This window comes from Spodoptera frugiperda, chromosome 25, assembly GCF_023101765.2.
Source record: "Spodoptera frugiperda isolate SF20-4 chromosome 25, AGI-APGP_CSIRO_Sfru_2.0, whole genome shotgun sequence".
Classification (NCBI taxonomy): domain Eukaryota; kingdom Metazoa; phylum Arthropoda; class Insecta; order Lepidoptera; family Noctuidae; genus Spodoptera; species Spodoptera frugiperda.
The window spans coordinates 6,492,469-6,516,340 of NC_064236.1; the positions used below are offsets into that span (position 1 = coordinate 6,492,469).

The 23,872-nt window shown below is 34.5% G+C and overlaps 1 protein-coding gene across 1 annotated transcript; it reads left to right on the top strand.

The window, feature by feature from the left end:
- Nucleotides 1-302: 302 nt before the first annotated feature.
- LOC118263423 (polypeptide N-acetylgalactosaminyltransferase 35A) lies at nt 303-17,849 on the top strand. The gene is made up of 12 exons (XM_035575422.2): nt 303-370; nt 547-688; nt 1,130-1,402; nt 3,594-3,729; nt 3,856-4,276; nt 5,161-5,398; nt 5,920-6,065; nt 6,476-6,628; nt 8,267-8,484; nt 10,495-10,624; nt 11,517-11,651; nt 14,459-17,849. Exons 2-12 carry the CDS (start codon nt 577-579, stop codon nt 14,588-14,590), a joined length of 2,094 nt encoding a protein of 697 aa, XP_035431315.2. The 5' UTR covers nt 303-370; nt 547-576; the 3' UTR covers nt 14,591-17,849.
- Nucleotides 17,850-23,872: the final 6,023 nt, after the last annotated feature.

The following is a 23,872-nucleotide window of genomic DNA, read 5'->3' on the forward strand; positions in this document are numbered from 1 at the left end:
AAAGTAAAATATTTATTATAAAAGTAAAACTAAAAATATCACGTACAAAAACAAGGTCTGACAATTACACATTAATATACAGATATGGTAGTGCTGTATTTATTGTATGAATATAAAAAAAATAGTGATAAATGAGTTTATCTCCATTAAAATTATAGGGAAAAATATTTCAAAAGTTGGTAATATTGTAGGCAGTGTCTCTGGACAGCTGTCAAGTCAAGTATCTGTCATTGTCATTGTCATCCAATTGTCACCGTTGTCATCGCATTCGTCAGTTCATTGTCACTTCGTGTTGTGTACTGTGGTTTGTGTAGCTGTGTGGATAATTTTATAAATGTGTATTACATCGGCTCGTCGTCCCTCGTTTATTGTCAGTTTCTTCAGTTCGAACTGAACAAGTATTATAATATATTTTGATTTCATTACCGACAGAACATTTTAAGGATTGTCCTTTCAACTCATTTGAAAGTCGCTGTTAGTGGGTTCCGTACAATAAAAAAAGTTTCCGCGATCTTTTTTTTTAATTTTATAATGAGTAAATGATAGTTATTTCTGTGAAGAAAATTCAATTTAGTTATGTTGAGAAGAAGAATGGGTAAATTAAATAATTCATTCGTGTGGGGAATCTTCTTTGCTTCAGCCACTTGGAGCATTTCGCTCTATTTATACTGGCTGTTGAATATGAATGGTAAGTATGTATTAAAACCTCATCTATGTACTCACCTTTACACGCCTCGGAATCAGTATACTTATATGAGTATACTTAACTACACTATGTGGAAAATCTCTCTATATTTAAATTACATCAATCTCATTAATTTGAACAACATTTTAATAATGTTGTAATGTTAAAATATTTTAAAGTTCGTAGCTTTCCAGCTTTCAGTTACAGTGGTTTATCTAATTAAAGTTACTCAAGTTCTCAGTTCAAGTAGGTCCCGTTGAAACAGATATCTAGACAAATACAAAGCTGACTAGATCCTAAAAAGTAATCTTTTTATATAAAGTGACAAGTTTTGCTGCTCAGCAGCTTATTTATCACAAATAAACAAAATCTTTCATTCAAAACACGAATATCATAATTACTTTTAAATAACATTTGTATCATAGCCATCTTATCAAATTTTAGGGGACAATACCATTAATAGTACTGAAAATCGTCTGAGCTATAGGTTTGTGAATGCAGACCAAAGGAATGAATTGAAAAACAATGATCGATCTATTGCAACACTGGAGGGGAAGAATCTTCTTTTAGATAATGCCAATGTCAATGAAAAATTTTCTGGCAACATGTGGAAATACCAGAAAAGTAAATCTGACTACTATAGTAAGATGAAGTTGAAAGAAAAGTATGCTAAGCACCTTGGTCTGAAAATGACTGCGCAGCCAGACAATGCATTGGGTAAGCCTATAGTGATTTATTATTTATAACGGGTGTCCCAATAAGAACGCAAGATTTAAATTTGGCGGCATTCGAAGTATCATTGTTTGACATTTGAACACATGTTATTTTTTGTTAGTATAAGGTATGAGGTTAGTAAAATTGGAAAGCTTTTTTCTTTGGGGTTTCTTAAAGTCGATGGTTTATGCGAATAAGCCGACGACGACTCAATAAAAGGAAATTGGACGCTGTATTAATGAAATACCGCAGCATTTATGCAAAACGGTCATTGAAAATTTCATTGAAAGATCTCGTATGTTTCAGCAAACTAGCGGCAGCCATCTGCCCGATGTATTGTTCCATAGATAACCTCATCCTCTCTACTTTAAGATATTATAAAGCTTTCACGAATTTTTTAAAAATATCTGTGTTTTATTTAAAATTTAAATCTTGCGTTCTTGTTGGGACACCCTTTAGTAATAGCAATTATATTTTATCTATTAAAACCTTCCATTGCTACAAATTTTATAATTTGCTGTGCCCGACAGGGTTCATAATAAAATTGTGACTAAATACTATATTTCATAACACCTGTGTACATTATAGCTACAATAAATAGTAAGTAAAGTATTCATATAACTACAATACTTGAATAAAACTTAGCTTTGACGGCATGGTTGGCGCAACCAGCTGTCTTGTCCTGCAATTTCCACACGGGTTAACTCACTGACTGATCCACATATTGTTGTTTGGGGTCTGGCAGCTAATGATGCATCTTTACCAGACTCATTATGTTATGTAAACTAAAGGAGAGGCAGTGTTTCCTAATATGTATGCCTATTTCACTTTGTTGAGCCACAAACATCTTAATCACATTAAAATCATTTGATTCTAAGTATATATAGAATAATAACATTGTTGTTGCTCTTTTCTAAGTTAAACAATTTGATTGTTAAGAGATAAAGAAATGTAAGCATAATCATGTATTTATTTAATTAATTCCAAAATCTTAACATCTTTTGAAGAGAGTAGATAGCTCAAAAAAAGAACATATAAAAGTATGAACTTCAAGAATTTCATGAATAACACAATTTGTACAAATAAATGCTAATTCAGTAATTATTTCAACTTTTCCAAACCAGTTTTAAGTTGGTTTTGAGTTGATATAGAAAACTCAATAGTTGATATCAATATTAAAGTGCTCTGATCACATCACAATCGTCAATTGAGCGACTTTAAGAGCTGTTGTATTGATACGGTCAATTGGTTGCACTCTATAACATTATTGACATTATTGACCATTTAAATTACTTGCTTGAATGAAATCTGTTATGAGTTATGTTGAAGCTAATTCGATTGCGCCATTGAGAGGCTAATATGTTCAATTACCAAGCTTGGCAATCTGTTGATGGTATTTTCGATTTTTGGAACTTACTTTATCGATAATTATGGAGGCTGGAATGAAATTATCCCTGTTTTGAATTGAAATATTCTGTCGGATTTAATTAATATCATGCTACTAGCGAATTCGGCGAAATAGCCAAAGCTACGTAACAATGCAATGCGAAATAGCAAGAAATTAATGTTGCATCGCAAAATATCTTGCAAGTGGCAGTAAAATGGTGCAAATGACCTCTGTTATATGCTATTGCGACTTGACCTGTATGCAGAGTGCAGCAAATGTAATTTTGTACCCTAACGAAGCGCAATTGTTCCATTATTGGTATAAAAGAGCTCATCCTTCTAGAGTACGCGCATCTCCCCACTTATGACATAAGAACCGTAACAATTGGTTGACTTTAACTAGATTATGTTGTTAGTGTCGGGATTTAAAGGGCTTTGCTTGCGCAGATAACTTATATGGCGTGGCTGTAGTTATAGCCAAACGTAATATGGAGAGCTTTTAATTGGTCATTAGATGTTCCTTGTCTGCGAATATTTTAACAGATTGCGTTTCAAATAATATGCCAAAATAATTAATTATATTCATTGCGAATTATTGATTGATATACATATATTATGTTATGCAATTTTCTTTATGATTCTGTGTGCTATTTTTTTTATCAGTATCAAAATAACTAATGCTTTGTTGTCTGTACAATAAATGATAATTGCTAGAGACAGTTACTTTAATATTGTTGTAATGTAACCTTATATTCAAAATGTTTATGAATCTGTTAATTAAAGCTTGTGATTTTTATGTCGTCAACAGATAATCAGTTTGGGTTGATACGAAACGCAGAAGATGTGAGGATTCGTGATAGTGGCTACAGTGTCCACGCTTTCAACACATTGATCTCGAACCGAATTGGAAACCACAGAGGTTTACCTGATACCAGGAATAAACTGTAAGTATTTACATTATTATAGTCAGGAACTGAAAAGAAGGTAACTACGTATCGTTATATTCTTAATGTTATGTAATTTATTATAAGAACATTATACAATTATTATTATACCAAAACATTTTCCAGGTGTCGCATCCAGAAATATTCGGAGAAACTGCCGAAAACTTCTGTAATAATTTGCTTCTTCAATGAACATTATCAGACTCTGATGAGGTCGGTGCACTCTATACTGGACCGCACTGATATGAAATACCTCAAAGAGATCATACTCGTCGATGACTATAGCGACATAGATGGCTTACACGATGCCGTGCAGAAGTCTGTCAATGAACTCAACAACAGAATGCGCAAAGAAGAAGAAATGATAGAAACAAACAACATTGATGTGGAGAGTGTCGTGGACTATATTAATGATGATAATAATGTTGTGGATAAGAAAACGACTGAGAGGAACAAAGATCTTTTAAGTATAAGGCTACTGAAGACCAGCAGGAGGGAAGGTTTAATACGAGCTAGGCTGTATGGAGCTGAAAATAGTGTTGGCGAAGTAAGTAATTCTTCTTCTTCTTCAGACTTTTTCTACCGCTAGGGTGTAGGCCTCCTACAGTCTTTGCCATCTCTTTCGGTGTTGAGCAATTTCCATTCATTTCTTGCCAGCTGTTCGGTTGATATCATCGTACCAACGTATATAAGGTCTTCCTTGTGGGCGTTTTCGCCTCACGGTCTCTAGTCTATCCTGTCTTTCGCCACGAACCTTGTTTGCGTGTAACATGATCGGCACACTCCCAAGTAGTAATATATAGTCCCAAGAAGTATGTAATCACATAACTCATTGTTCTTTCCCAAAAAGCCCATAATGTGGTTCTTGTAGATATCCAGTAGTAACCAGTTATAAGTAAATCCCTATAATGCTAATGATACTCAGTAGGCAAACCTGGATACATTGCTATTATTGGCAAACGTAAAATCGAAACCAGATTGGCTATCAGCGCACATAACTCGCCTAACGAGGCATTGGACATACATTTTGTTACCTTGATAAATATTTCTAAGCAGGTGATTTGTTTGGCTAATACCCAATAGATGATGACGTTTTTAACGTGTCATTTAAAATCATTATTTTACTATAGCAAATATACTACTACGATAAATTTGCATACGTATAGAATCCGTAGTAGAATATAGTGCGTATGCCTATGTTTTTATGTGGTGGCGGTATCACCACCATCACCGTACTACCCCCGCTCATGACGTACCTAATAGCTGACTAAGAGATTATACATTTCGCGCTCGCTGAGCTCTTGTATACTGCAATCTCCGACCGTGAAGGTTATATCAGACCTAGTAGAGACATTATGTTAGGAGTAGGAGGTTTATAGTCCTACAGTAAAATTTCATGAGCTATTGGTGAAACTCTTATCATTATTTCAGGTTCTTGTTTTCCTGGACTCTCATATAGAGGTGAACATTGATTGGCTGCCTCCCATGCTGGCGCGTCTGGCGGAGGGAGTGGACAAAGAAACGAGGTTCTCTCACCGCGCCGTCACCCCAGTCATCGATGTCATTAACGCTGATACATTCGAATATACGGCTAGTCCGTTAGTCCGTGGAGGTTTCAACTGGGGCCTGCATTTCAAATGGGATAACTTACCAAAGGGAACACTCAAAAGTAAGTTTGCTAATTAACTACAACATTTAATGGTTACTTAAAATATTCTTTAGTAACAATTTTGTTCCGAAAACAATTGCTATGGACCGGGTTAAGTAACCATTAAACGTCTTTGAGTGCGGAAGTAAGTCTCTGAAAAAAGGAAATTCTCATTTTGACAGTTTGGGTTTGAGCTGTGTTGTATGTTTGTTCGTAAATATATGGCGATTGGCTGAACCGATATGGATGCGGTAGTTTATCGCTTGTTTTATGAATCGTGGTACTGCACATACGTACTTATGTACATACACAGGCTGTTTAATGTTTTGGTTTATTCTGACGCTGTGTTTAGTTCGGTCGACTACAGCGGCAATTTCCCGTTTTACTATGATTGTTATCGTCTTGAATAGTGACATAACTGTCTGCTAGTAACAAACTCTATTGCGTTGTATTCGTAATGTAATCACGCGTTTACAAACTAGTGAAATAATATGCAATTACTTGCCTCAATATTAGCATAACACTTTTTTTATATTTTTCAGCTGATGAAGACTTCGTGAAGCCAATAAAGTCGCCGACTATGGCTGGTGGACTGTTTGCAATTTATCGAGAATATTTTAACTACATTGGTAAATACGATGAGGGTATGAATATTTGGGGCGGTGAGAACTTGGAGATATCATTCCGGGTAAGTACATTTCCGTAGTCAATTCTGAAAGTTGGATTCAATATGATACTTGTATGTTTTAAATCCTTTTTGCCTAGATTATGAATATTGTGATTAGGAGTTGTTTGAGGCATAGGGCGGCAAACGAGGATATGTATTACCTGATGATAAGCAATTGGCGTCACCCATTAACGTAGACCCGTAACAGATGAGTTACAAATATCGAATCCTATCCCTTTAGGATTGGGCATAGCTAGAGGACAATGTTAATATGGTTTCTCGTTGGTTTTCTATGAAGCCGTGATATCACTCCACTTGAGCTGGCCCATTCGCGCCGAAGCATGGCTCTCTCGCGTGAATAACGTATTACACTACAACGATAAATAACAATTGTATTGATAACACATAAACGTGAACTTGTGTATTTTTAGATATGGATGTGCGGCGGTTCCTTGGAGCTCATACCGTGTAGTAGGGTTGGCCATGTTTTCCGCAAACGACGACCTTATGGCACAGGAGATAAAGAAGACTTCTTGTTGCATAATTCGATGCGAATGGCTCGAGTTTGGATGGACGAATACGTGGTCAGTAGATTTAATTTCCTTTTTACCCCGCGTCCGTTTTAGTGCATCGTGACCTACATAGTGACTGTTTTCTGCTATTTGTTAGGTTACTGAATGAATTTTGCTAAATTATATTAGGAAAATGTGTGCACCTACTAATGATGTAGATGTGAACGTAAGTTTGTTTGGTTGTTTTTACCTTTTGATGCTTTAACTAAGTACTAAAAACACTTTCATACCTAGGTACCTTAGGGAGAATAAAGTACGTAGTTATAAATGCAATGAAAAACGTAACGAAATAAAGCTGTACTTCCGTACAGTATTGTTTCGTTAAAAAGAAATAAAATAAACCTGAAGCACGTAACTAGTATCATTTCGTAATAAAAAAAGAAACGAATAACAGGGGATTGCTTAACAACGATTCATAGTAAAATCATGAATATTAGCAGTCTATTCTGTTTCTGAAAATCTTTATATACATATTTTTGTCAATGGTGTCGCACAAACGTGTTTATTAAATTATTCATATATTTCTAAATGATAGAAAGAGTTGTAAATGCCAGACACGTTATTGAATTAGCAATGATTTTGTAACACGTCGATGACAGCTATCACATCTGTTCTACTTTGTTTATTTATCGTTAGGAGACACGATGAACTTCGTACCTACTATATAACGCAATTATAATACGAAGGTAATACTAGTGCTAATTTTTATCATTCTCTTGGAATAATTTAATTATCAGCTAGTTATAAATTTCATGTTTATGTTTACTATTACTGATAATAGAAATTGTGATAGTAGTTGTTAACGGTGAGTGAGAAAAATCTTCTCACTAGATAGACGTAGTTAATATTTATGATGAAATTAGAAAACATGCATACATAATAAATAGCCACTATACTGTCTCGGAGATAAAGATTAGATGTACTCATGAGTAATGAGATATACTTACAATCCTACTACTATTATAAATAAATTAGCTTCTACTAGCAGCTTCGCCCCCGTTCCCATGTATTAAAAATTATCCTATCACCCAAGTCTGCTCATACCCTGTTTGTATACCAAATTTTATTAAATTCCGTTCAGTAGTGATGGACGGACATTTTTTTACATATGATGGGTCCACGTTTGTCCGCTATTTCACCTGATGGTAAGTAATGATGCGGCCTACGGTGGAGCACGTCTGCCCATAAGCAACATATACTCGGGCTTTGAAGACACCCAGGTTATACCCATCAGGAAACACAGACTACGGCAAAGAATTTCACTCCCTAGCAGTTCGCACAAGGAAGCTTGAAGCGAAGCGCTTAGTGCGAGTGGGTGGGATATCTACCATGAAACGGTGACGCCTCGCCGATTGTGTTGTGGTTCGAAGCTGGAAAGGACTAGGGCGATATGGGGAAATATTTAAACCAACAAACTTTTGCGTTTGTTATATTAGTGTAATTATAAAGATAATATGAAAAGAAGTAGGTTTGTTACTACTTTAGTTAAAAAATTGCTATAAGTATTTGGATAAAACATAGATTAGTCATAAGAATTAGTATTTATCCCGGTAATGCAGGCAAAACCGCTGGCCTTGCAAAAGCTAGTAAAACTAAAGAAGGTCGTTGTTAATTTACAAACTAATATTTATTTATAACAACACATTTCAGAACAAGGTGATCGAGCATAACCCGTCTGCGGCTAACCTGGACCTTGGTGACTTGACATCTCGTCACAATCTACGTAAGAACCTGAGCTGCAAGTCTTTCAAGTGGTACTTGGAGAACATTTACCCTGAACTAGAGACTGGCGAGAACGAGGTGGTAAATAAGAGAATAGCTGCCCTCAATGATGTCGAGAAGAATAAATTCCAGCCGTGGCACTCCAGGTACTCTTCTTAATAGTAAAACTATGCTTTGACAACACGTAACTCATTTTCCGCATAGAACGATTTTCTAACCTATTTTAATGTTGCCCCACACTAGCATTTTTCTTGTGTCGTGGGTGTGCTAACAAACATACAATTTCCCATATAAATGACACCCAGACACGAAACAACAATTTGTGGATCATAAGTTTTGCTCCAAAGGAAATCGACCCGCTAAGTTGCCTGTGCAGTCAAATCTTTTTTTACACTAGGATTTTGTTTGTGTCGTGGCTACAAACAATTTTATAAAGTCACATACACATCACATTCAAACCCGGAACAACGAATTATGTTGATGACGATAAAAGACCTTTATTCTTTGCTATAGTGCTATAGCAAAGTTTACTTACCATATGAGAAAAGAACTCCTAATTTTATGTATAATTAGCGACCCGCCCCAGCGTCGCATGGGTGCAATGGTGATATAAACCTTACTCTTGAATCACTCTATCTATTTAAAAAACCGCATCGAAATCCGTTGCAAAGGTATATACACAACTTTGTTTTATACTATGTAGTGATTTTCTATGCCTTCTAGATTTTCTTTATTAAGTATTTTTCTGATCAACAAACTGTAGGTAAATTAATTATTATGTTATCGGCTTACTCACGTACTATTTTGACGAGGAACTCGACTAGTTTCAAGCCATGCTAGAGGCTCATATTCATGAGCAGCATTCCGCGACACACGACGCGGCGATTGTCGCGCTGCTACTGGCGATTCGAGGATCGAAGCCTGGAAGCCGAGTCTACAATCTGCGTCAACCTACAATGTTGCGGGTCTGGAGTGTGACACAGTGAGCGCGGTATGTAGCACCGTTTTTGCGCCGACCCGAGAATCGAATCTAACACCTGCGCAGCCGCCGGCGAACGAGTCTAACGAGCCAACATCGTCGCGCGCGCCAGATAGTGCGCGCGATTCCAGACAGAGGGCGCGATGGGCGCGATCCTCGAATCGCCAGTAGCAGCGCGACAATCGCCGCGTCGTGTGTCGCGGAATGCTGCTCATGAATATGAGCCTCTAGCATGGCTTGAAACTAGTCGAGTTCCTCGTCAAAATAGTACGTGAGTAAGCCGATAACATAATAATTAATTTAGTATGTCTCACGAAAGTTACAATAAAATCAAACTGTAGTTACGAGAAGCATTCAAGTAAAACGTTGCAATACTATTACGCAACATCACTGAATTGCCTTGCAGTTATATTACTAGTACATAGTTTAATGACCTCTGATATCGTTAGTCGATATAGTGTCAATAATTGTGAGAAATACAATATTAATTAATAAAACATTATATTTACAGCGTATTACCAGCATAAGTATAACAAATTATATCAATAAAATAAAATTATCCAATTAAGATTTGCATTTAACTTTAAACTTGAAGTATTCTTAACTAAATGTTGAATTTACTTAAATGTATATTTTCAAGAGAGATAATAGACTTCTACTAGCGGACCCGACAGACGTTGTCCTGTCTACACGTTAATTTGAAAATTTTAAACTTTTTTAATAAGCTAAAACATTCTGGACCTTTTTGATGAAAATTATTATTCAAATGTTATGACAATATCTAACGTCATTAAAATTTGACACTGCGATGGTAGCGCCGTCCGTCGGATCCGATGTAAAACATTCCAAAATCAACAACTACTAATAAATTAAAAATTAATTAAAAAAACATTGTTAAGCGGACAAAATTGTGAATGTAAACCATTCTCAGATCCCCTTGAACACACACAAAAAAATCATCAAAATCGATCCAGTCGTTTAAGAGAAGTTCAGTGACACACGTACAGAAGAATTATATATATAAAGATATGTAGAGTCCAGCTCCAAATAAATATAGAAAAAAAAATCATCGATCAGCTGATGAAAAACCCGAGGCCATGGGCAATCATACTTACAACTACGAAAGTGAAATCAAAATTAAATGAATATTTATCAAGCAATGTATTTATGATTACAGAAAACGCAATTACACTGATTCGTACCAAATCCGACTGAAGAACACTTCGTTATGTATCCAGAGCGAAAAGGACGTTAAGACCAAGGGAGGAGGTTTGGTTCTCGGAAGCTGCATCAGGATCTTGAACCAGGTGACACATACTGTTTAAGTGTATTATCTTTCTGGCTGACTGAAGACTGGGGCCTTAGTCTGCTATTACAATTGTGTCACAATGGTCGATCACTGAGCAGAGCAAGAGGGACGGAGCTATGTAGGTTGTATAGCTCCATCCCTCTTGCACTGCTCAATGATCGACCATTCTGACACAATTGTAATAGCAGACTAAGGCCCCTGGTCTCGATTTCGAGTGTCAGGCTGAGCAAAGTATTGCTGGGCTTTTTTTCGGTTTTTCGAAAAATTCTCAGTAGTAGCACGGAATCTGAAATTGTGTCCAGTATATGGCAATAGGATCACCCCCTATTACATGAGATTTATAACACAAATGGTGAAAACTGGGCGTAATTACGTGCCGTAATGTACATTTATCCCCGAAGTGGTAGACAGAGCCTACCCCTTCGGGGATAAAAGGCGTGAAGTTTTGTATATTATTCTGAAAGAATAATGATTTAATTATTATTGTTTATAAGTCCAGGGAGCAGTCCAACTTTGAGGCTTAGTAATAAGTAAAAGATGGTTGGGTTATATGGAAATAATAACATTTTTGTGTAGTTGCCTTGTGTAATCGACTTGCCAGAGACGTTACGCCTTATGAGTAAATCTCGTAAGAAGTTGTAATAGGTACCATACATACCGTATTAATTTTTTGCATGCATATTTACGTATCTTTGGCTGTATGACTCCTCTTCCTGTTCTAATATGTAAAGCTCGTAGGCTAGAAATCCAATGACTTGTATCTTGCAATACTATCTGTCTATAAGTTCTCTGTAGGTAGACTTGTCTTGTAGATATTCACGTAAATACATATATTATAGTAGTTAAACTAGATATTCGTAAAACAAGGTTGTAATAAGTTAACATTACAGATGTGGTTCGAAACGAGTCGCTTCGAGCTGGTACTAGGACGCACGCTATGCCTGGACGCATCCAACAATGTTGCACCGAAACTGAGTAAATGCCATGAACTTGGCGGCTCACAGGAATGGAAGCATAAGGGATCCGTAAGTATCTTACTCAACCCAACCCTTGTGTCTGTTATTAAAATTGCAAATAACCCTTTTCTAGTAACCTCCATCTACCCGAACAATCCTGGAATATTCTTAAATACAGTATCCTTATTACGAGTTTACTTTACGTTAAACGAAAACGAAACCAGAGCGCGTTCGGCACTCTGATTGGTCGGGGCTAATGAACTAACCAATCGGGGCGCCGAACCCAGCCTTGTTTGGATTTCGTCAAACGTAAAACAAACTCGTCCTAAGGGTACAGGTGTCCATGCAGTCGACGTCCAAATAGCACTAGGTGATCGGGAAGGTTCCAACAGTTATCGAAAATATACAAAAAATCTAAGCCATACAGTTATTAAATTGTGGTGACTCATGTGTTATCCACGAAAAAGTATAACCTGTGCCTGTCTTTTGACTCTTGTTGTTGCAAATGTTTATTTTCCGTTTCGAACAATTCATTTGGGCTTACTAAAATTTAATATCTCAATCTCAATATATAAAAAAAAAACTCTTACTCACTGGGTAACATTTTGCTCGCGACATTTCATCATCGAGTTGCTAAACATGGTGAAAATCAGCAAGGATTTCTTGTTAAAGAACACCGTCTGTGTAGTCACAATTTCGCTCGCCGCATTCGTCCAGCAAATATTTTTACTAGTGACAAGTAAACAAGTTTCCAACAGCTGTTGGAACTTTGCAGATCACCTGGGGCCTTATCTGCTATTACAATTGTGTCAGAATGGTCGATCACTGATCAGTGCGAGAGGGACGGAGCTATACAACCTACATAGCTCCGTCCCTCTCGCACTGCTCAGTGATCGACCATTCTGACACAATTGTAATAGCAGACTAAGGCCCCTGGTGCCATTTGGACATAGACTTCAGGGATAGCCTGTGTATTAAGTATTAGAACTCTTAATGGCTGGTCGTAACAGTAAGTCTTAGTGAACGTAGTTATTAGATAAATTAGATTCGTAACACTGCTTTGGTATACTGCTTTTGCATATTTGCATGAGGTTTCAAAGGGCTGAAACGTTGAGTAGAACATTTGTGCGCATGGCATTATTATTTTCAATTCAATTGTGAATGAAATAAATACCTAATAATGTCGACCATGTTGCGTGCAATTGACACTGTTTCGTTTCTAGCCTGCATACCGCCATGTGGAATTTATTAGGACGGTTAACAATTGGAGCTTTAGAGCTCAGCGGAAGCAGCTGCGGATGGGTAACCTTCTCTGTTATGACGTATTCCAAAACATAGTCCTGAGTTATGGAAGGTGTAATAGACAACCATCCGCCAAGGAGTGGGACATGGTGTTTGGAGCTGTGAGTCCTTTTCTGGTTTTTGTAGTGTTGATTCTCTGTAAGGTTCACAAAACAATGATTGCCTATGAGAATTGCAGGACACACGACTTCACGCGAACATTTTGTTTACCTAACTTATTCGATAAATTTATCAGTTTGAAAAATAATTGAAACCCGAGTGTGTCGTGCAAACTAATAAACAAAATATTAATTATTCAAAAAGTTAATATAAGCAAATAGCTCGGACAAAGCTGTGCGTTTGACAGGATAAGAAGTAAGTTATTATTTGTATTGCTTGGAAATAGTTCGGTTTGAATACACGAGTGCTATCACTTAACAAAATTAACCATTTGCACAGAATAGTAGCACTAATAAATAAACAGTCATGCAAACACTAACACATTCTTTCATAGAGGGGTTTGGCGAAACAGATGACGTCAAACAATGCTTATTTCACATTCATCGTGCTTCTTGGTCGTGGGTACGTTTAAGTACATCATCGCTTACCACCAGGCGAAGTGGCTAAACGCCATCATATTAAATATTAAAAAAGTATTTAAGAATAAAAAAAACAGTTCACTTATTTCTTTTTAGCTTTATTTTATTTAATCTAATATAGTTTTAATGTAATATAATATTTTAGGTACACGTGCACTGTTCAATTTATGAATTAGAAATAGAAAATAAACGAAATAATAGCGTAATGACTTACCAAATGAAAATAAAACTAATAAATGAAATCCTTTACTTATTTATTAGTGCAATATGACTGTTAGTTTAGTTTTAGACTGAATAACACAATAATAAACATTTAAAAAACATATCTTAAACGTAACATAGATTAAAACTTTGCAATATAAATAACAGATGATAGTCGCGTTGTTACACTTTTCTTAGTGCAAAGTATAGTTAAATGTAATGTAAATGTGTACGAAATTGAATATACGGTCAAAGTTTGTGTGTATGTTTGTTACCATCACGTCAAAATGTCTGAAGAAATCAGGGTGAAGTTTGGAACAGTACTACATTAGGGTCTGAAAAAATGCTAAACGCTCATTTTATCCCACGGAAATGCGGGCGAAGCTACTGGCAGCAGCTATGTTGTGATAAATCATAATGTTTTATACATACTATCACCTAAATTAAACAGTTAAATTATTTTCAAGCAGTTCATATACCATTTTATTTAGATTTAGAACAATCTATAGTATACTATTTAAATTCTGTCCGATCCAATCGGATATTACACTTAAATGTCAGGTGAAATCAGATTTCCTTCTAAAAATTACAGTATTTTAAATAAAAATTTATGAATTTGAAACTAATAATATACCTCTTCCATTACAAGTTACAAAACACCAAAAAAGAAGAGGCGTGTTTGGATAAATCACAATTAAAATCTATTTTCAGATCGGACAGGATTTTATAACCAACTGTATAACCGTACACCGTATTATTTGTTACAATGTTAACATATTGAAATAATATTTACAGGGAGGCAGTCCTATATACAACACTGCAGCAGGTATGTGTTTAGGAGTCGACCGAGCAAGTCGTGGCGAGCCGCTCATCATGGTGATCTGCGACAACCAACCAACGAACCAATGGGACTTCATTAGAACTTAAATGTACGGACTTTGATGACACATTTCCTTAGTTACTAATAACTTGATGTGACTAGGCTGTTTAGCCGACCTGAGCTTGTAGACGTAGTACCCACAGCGAACCTTATTCAATACTAATACGGAATCTTATATATAACCACTGTTTTAGAGATAAAGTATAACCATTTCGATCAATTAAATAAATATTGTGTATGCTAAACACACTAACAACTAACAATGTTATAGATATTCAGCAATCGATCTCTTAATTGGTAATCTCTTTTCGTAGACTCTTATTACATAATTATTACTATATTACATAACCATACACGTAATCAATAACAATCATACAATACAAAATATTGAATAGTACTAGATTAGGAGATAGAGATTAAATATTGTAGTTCTAGGCTAAACAAATACAAAATAATAATATAGATACTTGACTGTGTATGCTATTTTTTTCATACTTGATGATTGCAGCTTTTTATCAGAATGGGTAGATATTAGATATTGGATCTGAGAGCAGTTTTGAAAAATGCTTTATATTGTAATACATTCGAATATTTAGAATTACGTATTTGCTACAATTCTTTCGATAAATTATTTATCATTAGACAATTAGGAAAGCTTTATACATACATCATAAATTATGAGTGGCTCGTGAAATACCGATACCGTCCTGTTTTATTTTATGATTTGTTCCTATGAAATATTCTGTACATTCAATAATTTAGTGTAGTACTTTTTACGTGCGTATTTTGCTAATTATACTAGGTTGGAAAGTGGGATGAAGATAATATCGAATTAATGTAGCATTTTAAAATATACAGCTTTTTGTAATGGGTGAATGTCATATAAGTTGAACTTCCCACTATAATTTTTTTACCAAAAGTATCGAACGGAGCCGGCAGTGTATTACATGTTTAATTTTTTATTTCTTTTTATAACTAAAGTATTACTATATAGTTGAAGAAGTATGTCAGTTTATATGTGAAGTTCTATTTGGATCTGAATGGTTTTATAATATTATTTTATTGTAATTCTTCCTTCTATTATTTTCCATTGTGTTATTTAGGTTAGGGCTAGTGTAGTAAGCTTAGTATTTAAACAAAATTTTTATAACGAAATATTTTTTTGTTAATTTAGATCAGACTGATTTTTACAGACTACGTTAATTTTGCTTTTGCACACAATGTGTACTCGTGAACTGATATTGTTTTTCTTATCTTTCATAACATAAGGTTATAAAGACCGGTTACAATAGGGAGAGAAAATAGCTAAAGAATGAACATCAATGGAAACAATCTCAAAAAAATTATAAACACTATCTGATTATTCTTTTAAATGACGAATTGGTAAATAAATTATTAAAATTACCTAACAATGATACAGTGTTGTTTATTAGTTATTATAAGCAATTTAACATTAAATTATAGTTTTATTAAATTTGTCATAGTGGAAATGTTATGTGAATATGAAAAGTTTTACAAAATTTAATTTAGTTTTTGTATAAATGCACTATAGCAAACCCATGTCAATTTTTTCTTGTGTGATGACAATAATTTATGCTAATCAATTTTTTTGCTAAACGTTTTCCTTTTGTCACATTTATATAAGAATCATTCAACATTAAAGCATAGCAGAGTTAATTTTAAGTTTTTGAAGCGAGATATTTGTATTAAAAATGTGTTTTTTTTTTAATGACTATTTCAATCTATATTGCATACTCTCCCACCGATGTCTATTATGACTATTACGGAAACAGCTTATTATTTGAAAGATATGTGGAGTATTATACTATATTTGACATTTGTTCTTGTAAACACAGACTGGCAAGTCCGTCCTCTTTTTTAATACGTTAAGAACTTTAGTATCTAGTATTTTTTGACACACAGAACAGAAATAAAATAACCAACATCATGAATGTTATCTCCTTGATTAAACGAACTTTATTAATTTGCCATTTTTTTGGTTTGGTAAGGGGAAACTGTCGCATTATTTTTGTGACTAATCTCATATCAACTATTTTTTTAATCTATTCTATTTTTAATACTTTAATATACTTACGTTTACTGATAATCATACTAATAGCTCAAATCTAAGTAAAAATACCTACATTATTTAGTTAATTATACGACTTTCTATGAAATTTGACTTGGAACCGACCAATTAAGTATATTTTACTATATTATTTACTGCATAAAACATAATAGATTGATTGAATGTAATATAAACATTCATGGCATATAGCATATTCCATGTAATGATTATCTGTTCTGTAAGTGCTCTCCATTTCTCATTTTATTTGTATATCCCTATAAAAGCGTGCTTATAAGTACTACCTTTTTATAATAATATGCTCTTCATTTCTACCCCGATGGATAAAGTTGGCACTTTGCTGGTAGTAATGAAATATTATGTATGTACGTACTAACGTCATACAGGTTTATTTTTATAGGCAATTAAATAAGTCTTTAAAACTGTCTAGATACAGTTTATTTCCTTTCGTATCTGAAGTTATTTTGGAAACTTTAGATTCTTTTATAAATGTTGTATTGACTGCACAGTTGGTGCAGTGACTGGGCAACTGGCTGCTGTGTAACGTATCGTATTTTTGTGTTATCCACAAATTGTACTGTAATATTATTATGTAGGTGAATTTATATGTTTATAAGTTACGCATCCACGACGCAGGAGAAAATCCTAGTGTGGTAGCGTTTCTTTTAAAATAAACAAGCAATTAAGTAAGCATGTGAAGTTGCCATTTGGTTAAAGTTGTACAAGTGTAGGTGCCGATTTATTGACTGAGTATGTTACAAGTTAGGAGATTTCAGTACTATTGTACTATATTCAGTTTAGAGTGAGATTTGAAACGTAAATATCGGAAGTTGTATGTAGGATAGACTATAATTTTCTACTATTAATATTATTTTGCGAATTATAAAAATTTTTGGAGCTGAATGAAGGGATTTTGATCTAAATATTATATATTTGTAAGAAATTTGCATAAATATACTTTTTTTAGGCTTATTACATGTAGTTTTTTTTATCTTTGTGACCAAACATACTTTGTGAAGATACAAAAATATACGTGATTTTTTTATATTTTGCATAATTGTGTACCTAACACTGATAATTTTCCTAGGAAAAGTGTATGTATTTCTTCCACAAGTCACATCCTATGTAAACATAGAATTATGTTTATTGAATTTTATTGTTTAAAAATAAATATTTTATGTATGTTATTACAACAATATAAATAAAACAAAAAATGTGTATTTGTTTCTATTTATTTTAAAACTCACATCTACTGTTTATTTAGTACGTATTTACATGGTATATGGCTATAGTTTCGAATATGTACGATAAAGGAAAATAAGGTTTTTTTTGGATAACTAAAATCTACTTTTCCCCCTTGGACTGTCTTTCAAGGAGAAAACGTATGATCAATATGTAGTAAGTATGTTTTACTTGATGACTTGATGATTGACGACGTTTACCTACGATATACCTTGCATATCCAGTTAGATTACCCTGACTTTCTTAAGATACTTAGCTCTTTATACTAATTCTTAATCAATACTTAGTACAAAAATATTAATATAATAGCAAACATATTTACTTATTATAAGGGATATCATCTGAATCCAATCTACAATTTAAAAAACTCTGGGAAAATAGTCAAATATACAGGAATTTGGTGGAAAATAACAATACTTTTATCAATTGTTAGAGTGCGTAATACAATATATTTCACGCTTCGCGCCAAAACAGAATTCCCGCCGTTTTTCCGTAGACAATGACCATTCTGGCCAGTGACCATTGTTGTTAATTGTCAAAACTAGTGATGTGACATTGACTAAAATAGCTCTACCTACTAATCATATGAACATAACACAATGATTTACTTTATTAAACAAAAAACATGTATCTTCACAAACTTTCGTATATATTGATATTGGTAAGTAAGTACCTACTAGGTATATAATGCTCGGAAAAGGTCACACTGGTTCTTGCTAGGTTTCGTGTGAGAAGCATGCGCTTGCGTGTTGAAATTCAGGCGTTGTAAACCTCCGAGCCACCAGTCCACATATGTATGTCCACAATTATATATACTCAAAATAACAGGCTCTCTTTATGTACCTAGGTATTTCCTACCTCAATTATTTTTAGTCAGCCTATCAAGTTTGATTTTGCTCATCAGATGGTGCAAATCTAGCAAGAGTACTATTTTTCCAATCACTGCCGCTGTCAAATGTTGAACGCCCAATAGTGTGATACTAGCTAATACCCGATTGGACAAAGAACGTGAAGTTCACACTAGTGTCTCTATCTGGTGAGCAAAAATACAGTAGTCTCCTGATCTACATATGACACGCCACGACATACAGGTATGTCTCGGACCACGATATTGTATTTCTGTTATTTTAGTCGTTTCTCATTCTTGTCTAATGATGTTAGGTGCAAATGTTCATCTTTAAAATACCTACTGACGTTTCTACTCTATCGATGGCGATAGTGATGTTCTTCAGAATATGTACTCAACATTAGCTATTTAAAAACATATTTAAATATCTGATATATATCGGCAATTATTCCATTTCATAACAAAGAACAAAATTATCTTTAGAAAGATGAATTGAATATTGTAAGTCTAGTATTTTTGGTACGCACATAATTTTAAACACAGTCTATATTTCCTAAACTTATAACGGGTGTCCCAACAAGAACGCAAGATTTAAATTTGGCGGCATTCGAAGTGTCATTGTTTGACATTTGAACAAGTGTTATTGTTTGTTAGTATAAGGTACAAGGTTAGTAAAAATGGAGCGCTACACGATTGAAAATGAGGCAGGTCAAGCGCAAACAGTCAATCATGGTGTTCGGTATCGTAAAATGATAACCAGTCTTTTCGTACCTCGAATTGAAGAAATGGATTTGGAGGGCATGTGGTTTCAACAAGATGGCGCCACATGTCATACAACCAGAGAAACAATAGAATTGCTGCATCAGTCATGTCCCGGTCGTGTTATTTCACGTTTTGGAGACCAGAATTGGCCGCCTAGATCATGTGATTTATCACCATTACACTTTTTTCTTTTGGGTTTCTTAAAGTCGATAGTTTATGCGAATAAGCCGACGACGACTCAAGCCTTAAAAAGGAAATTGGACCCTGTATTAATGAAATACCGCAGCATTAATACAAAACGGTCAATGAAAATTTCGTCAAAAGATCGCGTATGTACCGCAAAGCCGCGGCGGCAATCTGCCCGATGTATTGTTCCATAGATAACCTCATCCTCTCTACTTTACGATATCATAAAGTTTTCACGATTTTTTTAAAAATATCTGGGTTTTATTTAAAATTTAAATCTTGCGTTCTTGTTGGGACACCCTATAGTTTTGTGTGTATCAAAAGTACATCGACCAATACATATTTTTCATGGTGTCAACACTAACGCGTCCTGGCGTATAGTTAACTTAGTTGTAGTTATTTTATTATTAATGGAGGGTAGGTGCGGCTCTATAGAGGCGCTGTTATTTTATTCCTTTTAATAATTATACTCGCCAGTATTAAGTATTAGGTTAACCAATTTACTTATCACAGTTCGTAAGGGTTTTTTAAAATAATGGAGCAAGTAATGTATTATCGGGAGGATGACTCGTCCAGTAATGAAAACCCAAAATTCAGTTTCCACTGCTTGCACTGCCAGTGCCCCGCAACAACAGACAGCCGACAGGGGAAGGATCCACTAGCAACGAAAATCAAGAGGTAAATTATTTTTTAAATACTTGAATAATTATTTAACTGTTGAAAAATATTTATTTTACCAATAAATTCCTCTTATCAAATCAAATAGAAATGGCTTCGGATGGACTCCTACATTTTACCTTATATAATATGTTGTATCAATTCAATTATTATAAAATTTTGATTGTTTGTTCCTAATAAAATCTAGAATAGTAAGCAGATGCGCTACATGAATACTACAATATCCATAATGCACTCTATGTAGAGCATGTGCTCTATATAGAGCAATGAAATGAATTATACCCAGAGAACATTATGCGAATGTAAACTGCGAATGTGTTGTATTGCATTATACCATAGCTTTGGCATAATTGCTATTGCGTTTATTAATATTAATTTTATTGTCATTCTACAATTATTATGTCTATTAGTAGGAAGTAAATAGATTGGAGGAGCGGATGTTTACTTTTCTTTACATTATGTATAATGTTTGCTGGCTAAAATTCTGAGAAATCAATAACTTTAACTCGTCTTATGCCCAAATGCGGATCCACATAAGACCATGTATCTTACTATTATACTAGCAGTAAGGTGGTCGTTTCATGTTTTAGGCTGCGGTTCCACTGAGGCAGGGTGGAGCGGGGCGGAGAAGAGCTGTGGCGCGATTCACCAATCACATGGCTTGAAATCCACATCTATTCTTTTCAAGCCATAGGATTGGTGAATCGTGGCACAGCTCTTCTCCACTCTGCTCCGCTCCGCCACAATGGAACTGCACCCTAACTTGGGGATGTAATCGAGTATATCTTATCAGAGTTATCTAACTGTGGCAGCTCCTGCTGGATCTCAAATAGCTGGGGAATATACATGGGTCCTTCTTAGTAAAACGTCGGTGTATATATTTCTACTTATTAAATTGGGGAATTAAAGGTGTGATCTCATTTCTCTAAGTTAAAATTTTAAGAATAAAACTTTTACTCATCAAGGCTTGTACTATGTATCGACCCAATGAAACTGCATATATTAACACAATGACATCTGTGTGCACAGTCATGGGCACTGAACGTGTTATTCAGTGCCCATGACTGTGCACTGAATGTGTTAAAGCATAATCAAATTAGCGACCATATAGTCTATAATTTATTAATTGCCTAAGTTTGTAACAATAATAATATATGGTGGACCCTATTAAGCTTGACGGGAATGGGGAAATGAAGGTTTAAAAAATATTACTTATGTACTCATAGCACCTTCCATATCAACTGCAGTTTTAACTGTACAGTGGGACTGTACATTTAAATCATAGGATGTGTAGGCTGTATGGGACCTACAATTTAACTGTACAGTTGTTCGTAAGGTATCATAAGGTGTGGGCAGCTTGAAGTAATTCTGTTTACCACTTAAAAAATAAAGCTATTAGGTTTATTTTAAATACTACCTAGGATTTATATATGGGTACATATCATAAAACATGTTACAGTTGTTTCGAAAACTCACATTGCATAAAACAAAAGTTTAAGTGAAACCACATTAAATTGAAGATATGATTTATTTGGCTCACTAACAATTGAATATACTGGTATAATGCATTTATACAGGCTTACATTTATGATTAACTTAAACAGTAGTCCATCAATTTCTTATAGGTAAGCACAACATACATTATGTGCTAGGAGGTTCACAAGTTACAATGAATGGTGACAGACAAATACAGCTATCCAAAATTACATTCAAAATTACTAGTAGATAGGTAGGCAAGTACTTACAACCAAAAAAACATAATTGAAATTGACATAAGTAAGATATATTTACCAAAGCACGTAGATTTGATTACCTACTCCTGATCCAGATACTGGATTCGTACAGTCATAGCCTTACTGGGCTACTCTTCACAGAAACCGTCACATAGACTTCGCCGAATTGGCTTTATAGACATTATTTTATGTTCACACAATATTTTTGCCTTTACAGAATACGTGTAAAACTTTATAACAATACATTTTCAATGTTAACAAGTAATAGCGATGTTTTGTTCAAGATACTTATCGGCGATCGATTGATGACAACAGAAACAACGCTTTCTTTACAAACAAAATTGATAGATCTTTGTATTTACTCTAACGTCAAAACTATCGTACCTATCACTGTCATTACTGTCAGAATAGACGAAAACGAAACGTTTTGGGTTTTACCAGTAATTTTTTTTTGATATTTATTTAAAATTCTCTAAATTTACATTTTTACATTTTGGGGTAAATAAAAAAAATACTGCATGATAACAATAAAAATACTCTAAAATTATATTTTTAAACATTACTTATAAAAATAAAAAACAAAATAACATTTAAAAAATATAAGTAATAAAATACTTTTTACAAAAAAATAAACCGACTTCAAACACTAACAAACAAATAATAGGTACCGAAAAACACCGACTTCCGAAATTAAAGTTATTTTTAACGTTTTTAGTGAAGTCGGTTTATTTTATTGTAAAAAGTATTTTATTTCACACTTTTTAGTTGCGATACTATATTAGTATCGCAACTAAAAAAGTCGGTTAAAATTCTTTATCTCAATAACTACTTTATTTATTTGTATTGTCACGGTCACTTAATTAACTTTATTGTGATTTCTATGTGAGTATGAAGTTCCATTGGCCATTTTTGGTCTTCTTCATCAGTTCCACCTCTTCAAAGGTTACTTTTTGACTGTAAATGCTTCAATTCTAGATGAATATACCAAAATCACTATATAGTTCCCTATAATATTTGAGGAATTCCCTCGATTTCTCTAAGATCCCATCATCAGATCCTAACTTGGTGACAATGGGACCACCTCAGAACTATCTACTTTCGAACAAAAAAAGAATTTTGAAAATCCGTCGACAATTGACGGAGTATTCGATGAACAAACATACAAAAAAAAAAACATACAAACAGCCGAACATAGTACAGTCGGTAAAAATAGGAGCCAACCAGTAGCGGGAGCATGGTCCAAGCCACCGGTGGTTAGGGCTCCAGAGACAGAAACCTCCTCACAATACGTGCCGTTTCGAGGAGTACTGCCTTCTGCATCAGGCCCTTGATCCATCCGCCCGACCCCAGCCTCCTAAGGTGGTTGTCGATTGCCAGTTACATGGCTCATGAGGGTGCTGGAGTTGTATAAAATAGATGCAACTCTACGCGCCTTCTTGCAGTCATGTATGAGGCAATGGAGTACTGTGCTTTGCTATCCGGGATGTAGACAAATCCAAGGGAGTGAAGAACCTGTAAGGATAGTGCGAGGAATATTGCCAGTTATTAATTATTATGCTTGAAATTTTATGTGGATCTTTTTAATTATGTATACCTATCTCTTAAATAAAAAAGGGACACTGTTACACAAGGCTGTTACATAAGTTTTCTAGTTACCTACTCCTACTGTACGATAAATTCTATTATTATTATTAGGTACTTTTTTATGGTATAGTAGGCAAACGAGCAAACGAGTCACCTGATGGTAAGCGAACACCTGTTATGTACAAATTCTAGGCGTCAGTATTTTTCTATA